The sequence below is a fragment of the Oncorhynchus nerka genome, linkage group LG22, assembly GCF_034236695.1.
Source record: "Oncorhynchus nerka isolate Pitt River linkage group LG22, Oner_Uvic_2.0, whole genome shotgun sequence".
NCBI classification, from domain to species: domain Eukaryota; kingdom Metazoa; phylum Chordata; class Actinopteri; order Salmoniformes; family Salmonidae; genus Oncorhynchus; species Oncorhynchus nerka.
Window position 1 is genome coordinate 46524080 of NC_088417.1, and position 13400 is coordinate 46537479.

The 13400-nt window shown below is 40.6% G+C and overlaps 1 protein-coding gene across 2 annotated transcripts in view; it reads right to left on the reverse strand.

Annotated features, from left to right (window-relative positions):
- Nucleotides 1-13400, reverse strand: part of LOC115105260 (gamma-aminobutyric acid receptor subunit gamma-2-like) — a 72347-nt gene that overhangs the window by 14444 nt on the left and 44503 nt on the right. For both annotated transcript variants that reach the window (XM_029627058.2, XM_029627057.2), the window contains exon 7: nt 5245-5397. In XM_029627058.2, coding sequence (XP_029482918.1) covers nt 5245-5397 — 153 coding nt within the window. The remainder of the gene's footprint in view (nt 1-5244; nt 5398-13400) is intronic.

A 13400-nucleotide genomic window follows, 5' to 3' on the forward strand; every position in this document is an offset into this window, starting at 1 on the left:
GCAAAGGGTAACATATACCATTTGTGACCTATTTAAGAAGCTACAATTGAGCAGTTGGCGTACAGTTGAAGTCGGAAGTTTACATACACTTTGGTTGGAGTCATTAAAACTAGTTTTTCAACCATCCACAAATTTCTTGTTAACAAACTATAGTTTTGGCAAGTCGGTTAGGATATCTACTTTGTGCATGACACAAGTAATTCTTCCAACAACTGTTTACAGACAGATTATTTCACTTATATTTCAATGTATCACAATTACAGTGAGAATTAGTGTTTACATACACTAAGTTGACTGTGCCTTTAAACAACTTGGAAAATTCCAGATAATAATATCATGGCTTTAGAAGCTTCTGATAGGCTAATTGACATCATTTGAGCCATTTGGAGGCGTACCTGTGGATGTATTGCTTGACATTATGGGAAAATCAAAAGAAATCAGCCAAGACCTCAGAAAAATAATTGTAGACCTCCACAAGTCTGATTCATCCTTGGGAGCAATTTTCAAATGCCTGAAAGTACCATGTTCATCTGTACAAACAATAGTACGAAAGTATAAACACCATGGGACCACGCAGCTATCATACCGCTCAGGAAGGAGACGCATTCTATCTCCTAGAGATGAACGTACTTTGGTGCAAAAGTGCAAATCAATCCCAGAACAACAGCAAAGGACCTTGTGAAGATGCTGGAGGAAACAGGTACAAATGTATCTATATCCACAGTTAAACAGGTCCTATATCGAAATAACCTGAAAGGCTGCTCAGCAAGGAAGAAGCCACTGCACCAAAACCGCCATAAAAAAGACAGACTATGGTTTGCAACTGCACATGGGGACGAAGATCGTACTTTTTGGAGAAATGTCCTCTGGTCTGATGAAACAAAAATAGAGCTGTTTGGCCATAATGACCATCGTTATGCTTGGAGGAAAAAGGGGGAGGATTGCAAGCCGAAGAACACCATGCCAATTGTGAAAGCACGGGGTGGCAGCATCATGTTGTGGGGGTGCTTTGGGGTGCAGGAGGGACTGGTGCACTTCACAAAACAGATGGCACCATGAGGGAGGAGAATTATGTGGATATATTGAAGTAATATCTCAAGACATCAGTCAGGAAGTTAAAGCTTGGTTGCAAATGAGTCTTCCAAATGTAAAATGACTCCAAGCAAAATGGCTTAAGGACAACAAAGTCAAGGTATTGGATTGGCCATCACAAAGCCCTGACCTCAATCCTATATAAAATGTGTGGACAGAACTGAAAAAGCATGTGCAAGCAAGGAAGCCTACAAACCTGACTCAGTTACACCAGCTCTGTCAGGAGGAATGGGCCAAAATTCACCCAATTTATTGGGGCAAGCTTGTAAAAGGCTACCCAAAATGTTTGACCCAAGTTAAACAATTTAAATGCAATGCTACCAAATATTAATTGAGTGTATGCAAACTTCCGACCCACTGGGAATGTGATGAAAGAAATAAAAGCTGAAATAAATAATTCTCTCTTACTATTATTCTGACATTTTACATTCTTAAAATAAATCGGTGATCCTAACTGACCTAAGACAGGGATTTTTTACTAGGATTAAACATCAGGAATTGTGAAAAACTGAGTTTAAATGTATTTGGCTAAGGTGTATGTAAATTTCCGACTTCAACTGTGTCACACGTCACAATTTCACAGGAGAGTTATTTTTTAAATTGTATTATTATAATTTTTTTAAGTATGCGTTTTTTGGCAGAAATCAAATTGTTTTGGTCACATACACATGATTAGCAGATGTTATCGCGAGTGTAGTGAAATGCTTGTGCTTCTAGTTCCGACAGTGTAGCAATATCTAACATGTAATCTAACAATTCCACAACAACTACTTAATACACACAAATCTAAGTAAAGGAATGGAATATGAATATATACATATATAAATAGCAATGACCGAGTAATGCAAGATATGTAAACAGTATTAAAGTGGCATTATTGAAGTGACTAGTGATCCATTATTAAAGTGGCCAATGATTTCAAGTCTGTACATAGGCAGCAGCCTCTCTGTGTTAGTGATGGCTGTTTAACAGTTTGAATGCCTTGAGAATTAGAAATGCCTTCTTGAACATGTGAACTCCCATGTGCCTTAATAACAAACGTGTATGCCATTTGTAAATACGAATACAATTGTTAAATTACAAGCCTAGTTGGTTTAGCCACGGAAAAAGTCAGGAACCTTCCCGCCAGCCATTACTGGATGAGATAACGGGGGGCTTGACATGCCGAGTGATAGGTTTGGATTAGTCTGTCATGCAGCTCGCGTCTGTCTAACATGAACTGCCCAGTATGTGTAGGTAATCCTTGCTACCGCTGATTTTTTTAAAGATATAATGTTAGCCATGGTGGTGTTGCTAATACTCTCAACAAAATTACTGTACTTAATTTAGCAGGCACTATCGTCAAAGATGGGGAAAAGGAGAAAGTTGTGATAGACTACTTTCTGCACACGGTCAGTGTAAACTGGAGTGACTTGACACAAAGGGCCAAAGAAGCTAGCTACAATTTAAACAGAAAAGACACAGGACGTCTTACTTAAAGTGGTTCCAGTCTGCCATAAATTTTGTCAGGCAGTCGTTTTTTTGCAGGTTAAATCGTACTGTTCGCTAGCTAAAAAAAAATTGCTTGCTCTCTCGCAAGCTAATGTTACGCGTATAATCTGAGTAGTAATTGTATTAGTGTCTCAGAAAACCATTTACATTGCTAGTTATAGCTTAATGTTAGCTAACTAGCATTGAACCTACTTGATTAGCTTTAGCTACCTGCAGAATCATCCTACAGCATTTCATGCATGGTGGCTAGCTATGACATTCAGTTTGTACTGTAGCTATGGGGTTGGGATTATGGTTTATGTTTAGCTAGCTAACTTCATTATTTAGCTAGCTAGCTGTGACCAACCACCTAATCGAGGTGGTCGGTCACATTTTTAGGGATGTTGGTCACATTTTTAGGGATGTTGGATTCTAGGATTTGGGGATATTGTGCAGTGGAGGCATTAAACAATGTAGGAGATGTAGAAGACTAACGTGAAAAGTTGTGAGAGAGTATGCCTTTGTTTATTGAGGATTTATCTACTATTCAATGGTCTCAGAGATGTGAGGAAAAAAAGATAACAAAAACAAAAATGTGTTTTCTCATAGGAGATTATTAGAATGGAGGAATCTCAGACTGGTTGAACAAAATAAAATATGCATGATATACAGTGGGGATGGTTGAACAAATGTAGCACTCTGCAAATGACTAGAGCTTGCTATTTTATCCTTATGGGTTTAAAATGCATTACATACTTCATTCCAGCAGGTTATACCAAAGTGCTTTATCTGGACACATAAATCCATATCATACTTATACCCCAAATAAAAAGGAACCCAATGAAACAATATAATTTAGTATAGTGATCAGAAAAAAATATTGTGGAAAGGGTTAGGGTACTGGATTTACACGAAACTAAAGGATTATGAAATGCTGTGTCTGTTTAATTGCAACCAATTGACACAGTATGACGTGTAGTCTCCCATAACGGATGGCATAGGGACCAGCTGTTTTGGTTCGCTTGATCCACAACATATCCATGCTTTCGAATTCAGCCAATATGTTCATACCATGCCTTACCACCAGCCATCTGGTGCATGTAAGAGACATGATGATGTTGAGGGAGATACTTCATCGGGGGAAACCCTTTAACGAAGCACACAAGATAGCACAGATATGTGTTTATCGTGTACATCTTCCAACATCCCTGCCTCAAACACACACGCCAGCTCTTCAACAAGTCACTCTAATATATCATGAGGGCTTTAGGCTAATCTGGTTGTTATTTATCTATTTTTTATTCAAAACGAGAGACATCATCATGCCTCAAGATTAATGTTGTAATATCCATAGGGGTGCCTGGAGTGATTGTGATATTTGGTTGGATAGCACTGAAGGATTAAGAATTATGTCACAGCCATTAATCCTTCCAGCTAGCTAACCAACATTTACCTCCCTGTTATCTTTGGGAAGGAAATTAAGCTATTTGACTCCATTTACATTTTGGCAGGCAACTCAATTTGTCATGATATTAGTCAAATGTTATGAAGATTATTAAAAAATAATATATATATATATATATATATACGATATAGACACTGGCAGTACATTTAATAATAAATCAACCTCTCACAGTAATAGGGTATAACATTGTTTCTAAAAGTCAAAAAGCTCTTCTATGATAAGAAGTGGATGTCCGTATGTCACGCCCTGGCCTTAGTTATCTTTGTTTTCTTTATTATTTTGGTTAGGTCAGGGTGTGACATGGTGGATTTATGTTTTTTCCTGGTCTAGGGGTTTTGTATGTTTATGGGGTGTTACCTAGTCTAGGTGTTTATGGAAGTCTATAGTTGCCTAGATTGGTTCTCAATTAGAGGCAGGTGTTTATCGTTGTCTCTGATTGGGAACCATATTTAGGCAGCCATGTTATTTGGGTATTTTGTGGGTGATTGTGTCATTGCACCAGATAGGACTGTTTCAGTTTTCACATTTGTTATTTGGTAGTGTTCATGTTTATTTTCCTTATTAAATATGTTGAACACTAACCACGCTGCATTTTGGTCCTCCTCTCCTTCAACCGAAGAAAAGCGTTACACCGTGAACTGGATTGATTTACATTCAGCAATACTTTCAAAGATCCTGGTGTGAGTGCTTGTGGTCAGGGTCGAGAGGCTTGGAGGTGCACAAGCAGCTGACTAAGGAACATGTAACTAAAAGACGACGTTCTCTGAAAATGGCCACCCTTTCGGAGACAGGGGCAGGTTCAATAGCTCACACATTCTCCTCACACACCCCCCCTTTTGCTTTATGCAAAGTTTGGCCCCTGCATTTTTACGTAGAGGCTGCATCTCCCCTGAGCTTTGCATAAAACATATGTGTTCGGCTGGGCTCATAGAATCAAGATGGACTAGTTACTGAAGCAGCTGCCCTCTCTGGGCGCTAAAGGTCGGTCTGGACCACAACAAGTCCTATTTTACGAGAGACCGAGATTAATTAGGGACCACACTGCTAATGAACTCCACTGATAAAGCTGCAAAAACCTATGTTTGTGTTGGGGCTAGGTTGGCTGATTGTGAATCTGATGAGATTAAATACAGGAGAGAGGCAGAATTATCACTCTTTTATTCTCTGTTTATTTATCTTGAATTCGATTGATGAGATTTGTATTGCTTTGTTGTTACCTAAGGATGTTCTAGCAGGTACAGCATCCTTGTTGATCCAAAAGGAGACCCAGGAGAGGACAACGATGAGGGTGCAGGGGATATAGGTCTGAATGGTGAAATAACCCATCCTCCTGCTCAGGTCGAAGAAGACTGTCAGAACAACGTAGTCTCCTAAAGACGAGAGACGACAAGAGAGAAAGCAGAACATTGAATCACCATATGGAAATTACACTGAACTAAAATATAAACGCAACAAGTGTTGGTCCCATGTTTCAAGAACTGAAATATAACGTCCCAGACATTTTCCATACTAACAAAAAGCTTCTTTCTCTCAAATGGTATGCACAAATGTGTTTTCATCCCTATTGGTGAGCATTTGTCCTATGCCAATGTGTATGGGGGAGGGGTATGTGCTGCTGAGGAGTATTTATGTCTGTAAAAAAGCCTGGCTCCCCATTGGGTGGTCCTGGTTGCCAAGTGGTTGGGCCTATGCCTTCCCAGGCCCACCCATGGCTGCACCTCTACCCAGTCATGTGAAATTCATAGATTAGGGCCTAATGAATTAACTTCAATTGACTGATTTCCCTATATGAACTGTAGCTCAGTGAAGTCTTAGAAATTGTTACATTTGCATGTATTCTTTTGTTCAGTAAAGATAATATGCGGGAAGGCAATGCAGTCAATACAACTTGAATCACCATAGAGAAATACATAAATGCCATACAGTCAACACATAAACAGTAGACAGGAGTAGGTAAATATGTGGGATTTTAGTATTGCGTATACTGGAAATCCGATTTGCACATAACATCACAACATCCATCCTGAAGACTACATCTCCCCTTATCACAGGGTATCCCTGCCTCCTACACCTTCCGGGATCTGCTCAATTCTGTCTGCTATACGGAGTTACAAAGTTCGTGAGAGTGCCAAGCAGCTCACCCTGCATGTGTAGGTTTACAGAGAGCTCACCGTATGTTGTACACTAATTGATTAACACCACGATGTAAGCTGTGTCAGAAACACCCCTTGTCCTCTACTATAGTTTTGTGCTCGTAAGCCTGTGAGGCATCGAGCATACTCTCCTAGCCCCTTTTCTGCTCGGCGAGTGGGGCAGCGCTGCTTCTCGGATGGAATGAGAACAGCTGGCTTTATTAATAAAGCACCAAGCAATTTGGCAACCTGGTAATTTATCTCACGAGTAAAAAAAAAAAGTAAAAAAAGAAACACACGTTGTCTGCCATTTCTGCAAAACACCAACATCTGTGTGTGCACACAGCAGGACTTTGTGATCAATCCCAGGTTACACCTTTCCTCACCTCCACACTGATGGCATCATTAGATAGCCGAGTACAGCGGTAGAGAGGGAGAAAGAGCACCATTACCGGTCATATCTCCATGCTATTTTCTGCCGATGAGGCAGTTGGTAGGAGGAGAGAGAGACATGAAGGATGATCTGAGGGGTCTGTGGGTCCACTATTTGTTTTTTATTAACATTACATAAGTTAAGGCCTGGAAGTTGCACAGAGAGCCCCTGGCAGCTGAGAAACTGCCAGTTAATACATTTATTGAGCTTGGTCAGCAGTGGCCTAGCCACATTGCATTACCCGCCACTATTTATAATGATGGGCTTCGCCAACGGACTCAAATACTACCTTTAGTGCAAGACACCCCCACTGCACAACAGTACAGAACATCTTTGGCAGTGTTTCCTACAGTCATTACAGAGAACAGTGCTCTCCTGATAGAGACTTGAGGTGAGGATATCGACAACCTCCTCCATTAGGGATCAAGGCTAATGTATCAGTAGCAATTCAAAAATGCCTTCCTGTTGTCATGTAACACTCAGCTTTCTTGTTTATCACCTTGTTAATTTGTGTAGCTCAGAACCCCATTATCTCTCACCACGGCAAACATTATTATTCCTTCAATGGACAACACAAGAGTGGAGCTAGCAAATGAATGAGAGGTAAAATGGAGATACGAATGCTAGATATACAGTTGAAGTCGGAAGTTTACATACACTTAGGTTGGAGTCATGAAAACCTTCCTTTCAAACACTCCACAAATTTCTTGTTAACAAACTATAGTTTTGGCAAGTCGGTTAGGACATCGACTTTGTACGTGACACAAGTAATTTCTCCAACAATTGTTTAAGGACTGTACAATTCCAGTGGGTCAGAAGTTTACATACACTAAGTTGACTGTGCCTTTAAACAGCTTGGAAAATTCCAGAAAATTATGTCATGGCATTAGAAGCTTCTGATAGGCTAATTGACATCATTTGAGTCAATTGGAGGAGTACCTGTGGATGTATTTCAAGGATACCTTCAAACTCAGTGCCTCTTTGCTTGACATCATGGGAAAATCAAAAGAAATCAGCCAAGACATCAGAAAAAGAATTGTAGACCTCCACAAGTCTGGTTCATCCTTGGGAGCAATTTCCAAATTCCTGAAGGTACCAGATTCATCTGTACAAACAATAGTACGAAAGTATAAACACCATGGGACCACGCAGCTGTCATACTGCTCAGGAAGGAGATGCGTTCTGTCTCCTAGAGATGAAGGTACTTTGGTGCGAAAAGTGCAAATCAATCCCAGAACAACAGCAAAGGACCTTGTGAAGATGCTGGAGGAAACAGGTACAAAAGTATCTATATCCACAGTAAAACAAGTCCTATATCGACATAACCTGAAAGGCCTCTCAGCAAGGAAGAAGCCACTGCACAAAAACCACCATTAAAAAAAGCCAGACTATGGTTTGCAACTGCACATGGGGACAAAGATTGTACATTTTTGAGAAATGTCCACTGGTCTGATGAAACAAAAATATAACTGTTTGGCCATAATGACCATCGTTATGTTTGGAGGAGAAGGGGGAGGGTTGCAAGCTGAAGAACACCATCCCAACCGTAAAGCACGGGGTGGCAGCATCATTTTTTGGGGGTGCTTTACTGCAGGAGGGACTAGTGCAAAAGATAGATGATATCATGAGGAGGGAAAATTATGTGGATATATTGAAGCAACATCTCAAGACATCAGTCAGGAAGTTAAAGCTTGGTTGCAAATGGCTCTTCCAAATTGACAATGACCCCAAGCAAACTTCCAAAGCTGTGGCAAAATGGCTTAAGGACAACAAAGTCAAGGTATTGGAGTGGCCGTCTGCAGAACTGAACCGCAGAACTGAAAAAGCGTGTGCGAGCAAGGAGGCCTACAAACCTGACTCAGTTACACCAGCTCTGTCAGGAGGAATGGGCCAAAATCCACCCATCGTATTGTCGGAAGCTTGTGGAAGGCTACCCAAAACGTTTGACCCAAGTTAAACAATTTAAATGCAATGCTACCAAATATTAATTGAGTGTATGTAAACTTCTGACCCACTGGGAATGTGATGAAAGAAATTAAAGCTGAAATAAATCATTCTCTCTACTATTATTCTGAAATGTCACATTATAAAAATAAAGTGGTGATCTTAACTGACCTAAGACAGGGCATTTTTACTAGGATTAAATGTCAGGAATTGTGAAAAACTGAGTTTAAATGTATTTGGCAAAGGTGTATGTAAACGTCCGACTTCAACTGTATCTGGTTAATCCCATTTATGCATTGCATGAGTGCAGTAGACATTGTGATGAACAAAGTACATAGGGTGTAACGTTTGATACACACACCACTGATCAACACAACCAAATCATGTTTTGATGGGGCTGCGCACGGCAGCAGTGACACATCACACATTATCATGGCCCACGGGCTCACCATTCCTGGCTCTCCTCTTTTCTTTTTTCTGTGTTTCAGTAAAAGCCCTAAAAATAGCCCTCCCAAATTATTTAGTGAAATGTAATATTGTGTCCTTGGCATGTGCTGCATAGGTCTCCCTCTCTCTTTCTCCCTCCACAGAATCTACAAAGCTTCTGTGAGGGAAGTTGCCGGCTCATCCCAATGCATTTCTCAGTGCACTCCAGGACATCAAAGGGCCCTGTCTGCTTCTCCCTAATGACAGCCTAGCGTGTGCACACGAATGTCCGTACGAACACACACGCACCCACACACGCACGCACGCACACACACACACACACACACACACACACACACACACACACCTCAAAGCTCCTCTCTTTCTGTCAGAAGATCTGATCTGTCAGCACACAGGATAATGGAACAAATGGTGTAGGTGTAGAAATGCCTGTCCTCCTTTAATCTTCACACCGTGGGAATGCATGAAGCAACGCTTCCTTCTCACAGGCAGGCAACTCTTCTGGTGGGATTATACCTAATATATTTATAATATTTCTTTTACTTCTCTTTGACGCAAGAAAATGCAAGGCCCTTATCCAGGAACATTAAAGATGGTTGGAAATCGGCTCAATGGTTTTGGTTGGATGATGCCAATGAAGATGAAGCCTCTTCCATGTGCAGGTTGAGATACAGTAGATCTTGGATTCATTTAGCCTATGTGGGTTAAAATATTTCTCCCTCGTCTAGTGGTTAGCCTAAGGTTAGGGCTATTGGTTGGAGATTTTCTGTTTTGTTCTATTCAAATAGACCTCTTCCTCTTCTACAAAACAGAAACATTTCGAAAAATTATAATGCTGTGAAAAATCCACCATATTGCCTAAACAATGACTCAAAATCGAACTCGTTGTTTATATTGAGATATTGCTTTCTGTGTTTGTATTATAGTATAGCTGCACATTTTCCTGATGCAGGCAATTTAGTAAGAAACCTCACAGATGTAATCGTCTCCTCCTGTAAAGATTTATGGAATGCAATAATGTTTTGGCAAGGAAGATCATTCAGAGCACACTGTTAAAACCTCTGGGACTGCTAGATAGAATTAAACACACAACACAGGCCTCGCTCTGCTCGTACTCCTACCATCCGAGATCCCACTGCAACAAGATTACTGTGGTAAAAAAGCAGTTAAATTTCCTATTGTAGATGGAAAGAAATATTGTCTTTGGATGGGCGGAGGAAATGCTGAAACATCAGTCCCTGGAATGTTGCTGGCTGCATATTGCCGGGGCGAATGCTTTCAGGAGATGGGATATGGTAATCCCAGCTTGGGTTGCTGACTAGTAGAAAAGCTGCTGCCACAGGAGAATCTCTCTCACCCCCTATAAATTGGCATGATGGAGACAGGCAGGCTTGGACCTGCGGCACATGTTGGCCGTCCCACGGTCAGAGGCATCTGGTGACAGGATGGCATGATGTCTTGCTAGGGCCTCAGCCTCGCTGTCAAGGGTCGGCTATGAGAGGAGACGGTACACATAACCACAGAGCACAGTATATGAGAAAGGATGGTAAGCATGACTGTGGGCTCAGCCACACTATAAGAGGGGATGTTGAGCAGCACAATACACTGGGGAGTGGGGACACAGCCGTTACAGTGTCTGTCTAGGGTCTTTAGTAATGCCTATGTGCGGAGGATTATACAGCATGTCTTAGTCAGGGAATAGTGTGCCCGCTGTTCAAAGAGATTACCACCATGGTCTCAGGTCCAGGATCGGACTACCACATCTGGGGTTTACGTAACCACCCAGATCTGAATTTTAACTCCCAGTCCAGTCAGTCCCCACTCCCCATATCTAATACATTTATTTCCTTATCTTCCTCTGCTTGCTACCCATTTGAACTGGTTTAGGGGAGACTTATCCCCTTCACAGAACAATCAGAGCGCTGATGAGCAAACTCTAATCCCAGATGTGCTAGGAAAAATAAGATCATCTGCAATTCAAAAAGACAAGATCTAATTAGTGAAGGCAAGCCATTGCGGTGGTTGGCGGTAGACCTGGAGCTTCGCCAGTAAGGAGATGCACCCTTATAGCTTAGAGGTATGCAGCACACAGTGCAATTAGGGCAGGCTTTCCAAACCCAAAACAGAAGGCATGGGGTCTGTTCAATCAGACTCATACTGTACTGCACATGCTGTCATTTTCTAGTTGTCATAGCAATATTTTCTCTACGCACGGATCCATCCTCACAAAGTAATACATTTAGAGGGCTTTTTCGAGGAGCTCCTACAAGCTGAGAATATTTCACATTTCATTTGGACATGGGAAAGGTGCAAAATAGCTTACACGACAGCTCAGCTGTAGTCGTGGAATTATATCGCAGATCTTCACGTTGAATGTACCTGGTACCACCATCTTAGAGAAAGGTCATCCTCTCATTGCCTGCAGTCTAAGTGATCTGACATCTAATGTATAGTCTCGGAAATGTGAGGAAGAGATGACATACTATATCACAGTACTACGGAGCACACTTTCTTTTGTAGTAAACCATTTTTTTTTTTAATTATGTCATAAACTAATCAGCCATTAGTGAGACCAGCAAGTCTCCTCTTGCCTCATCATTTCCTTGTTTATTAGCTTGGAGAGCTATGAGGGCTAGAGTGAGTAGGGAGCCATAGACTCCTGTGTCGTGTCCATAGGGGGCACTAAGGCACGTGACCCCCTCAGATTTGTCCCTGTTCTACATTTTTTCAGATGTTTTGACTGAACTTAATTTTTAAGCCCATGCTTTATCATAATCCATTCTCCCGAGTAAGTAGTGCACGGAAACAAAGATACCGGACGCTAGATGCTCGAGTGTCTGCAGTATCGTCAGTGGAGGAGGAGAGAGAGAGTAGAGTGAGACTCACAGCGTTGGATTTGATCAAGCTATGGAGCCTATTGATTCCGTGATGAATAAATAAAACAAACTTGTTTTTGTTTTTTCTCTGTAATACTAGCCACCGAGCAATTTTATTTGATGGAAATTCATAGACAGAGATTGAAAGGCATTTAGATTGTTCTTTACAAAACTGAAATTACAATAAATATGTACATAATTATTCACTAAAATTAATGTAATTATTCGGTTATGATACTATATACCAGTGTGGTAATTCTACTAAACTTCTAATGATTAGAAGTTCTTAAAGAATCAACGTGCAACATGAATAAAAATTACAATTAAAAAGGTAAAGAGATATGCTTAGACAAACTTTGAGGAAAAAGAGACATAATGATTATGGTTCTAGATTGCAAGAAAAAAGCTGTTTCAGGTCTTTGAAAAATGCTCAAATCCCCCCCCCCCATCCTCACGTACTTCCTGCCCCTCTAAAACAGTGGGTGCATGATGTCCCTGCTAGAGCAGTGCTTCTACACCTGCATTGCTTACTCTTTGGGGTTTGAGGCTGGGTTTCTGTACAGCACTCTGAGATATTAGCTGATGTACGAAAGGCCTATATAAATACATTTGATTTGATTTATGGCAAAAAGGGGAGCCCTGGACTCCTCTCCTCAGGATTATGATGGCAATTTACTGAGCTCTAATAGACTTTGTTTGCCTGGATAAATTGATAATTATCTCTACGACTCTCCTCTCTTACCTTGACTGCACTGCTTCTTGCAGCTTAAAACTCAATGTACTGAGGATACTGGTACCGGGCTGGCTGCTGTGCTGTCTCAACAGTGTAGGGTTAGGAGTGGAGAGAGGACATTTAAGTAGCAACGATCATAAAAATGTATAAATGGTCAAAAATACAGGTCTGATAAATGTAACAGCTGCATAATGGAGTAAGATACTCAACTATTTTTTTATTTAAAAAATCCATGAAATATTGACAGTATTATAGTACATGAACTATTGGATAATGAGAGACAGAAAATGAATGGATTCCAGACATTTTGGTGGGACTTCATGTATTCAATTGAATGTCAAATATTATTTTTTTTTTCTTCTTTGAAATTATATACAGTGGGGCAAAAAAGTATTTAGTCAGCCACCAATTGTGCAAGTCCTTCCACTTAAAAATATGAGAGAGGCCTGTAATTTTCATCATAGGTATGGATACTTCAACTATGACAGACAAAATGAGAAAAAAAATCCAGAAAATGACATTGTAGGATTTTTAATGAATTTATTTGCAAATTATGGTGGAAAATAAGTATTTGGTCAATAACAAAAGTTTATCTCAATACTTTGTTATATATCCTTTGTTGGCAATGACAGAGGTCAAACGTTTTCTGTAAGTCTTCATAAGATTTTCACACACTGTTGTTGGTATTTTGGCCCATTCCTCCATGCAGATCTCCTCTAGAGCAGTGATGTTTGGGGCTGTTGCTGGGCAACACGGACTTTCAACTCCCTCCAAAGATTTTCTATGGGGTTGAGATCTGGAGACTGGC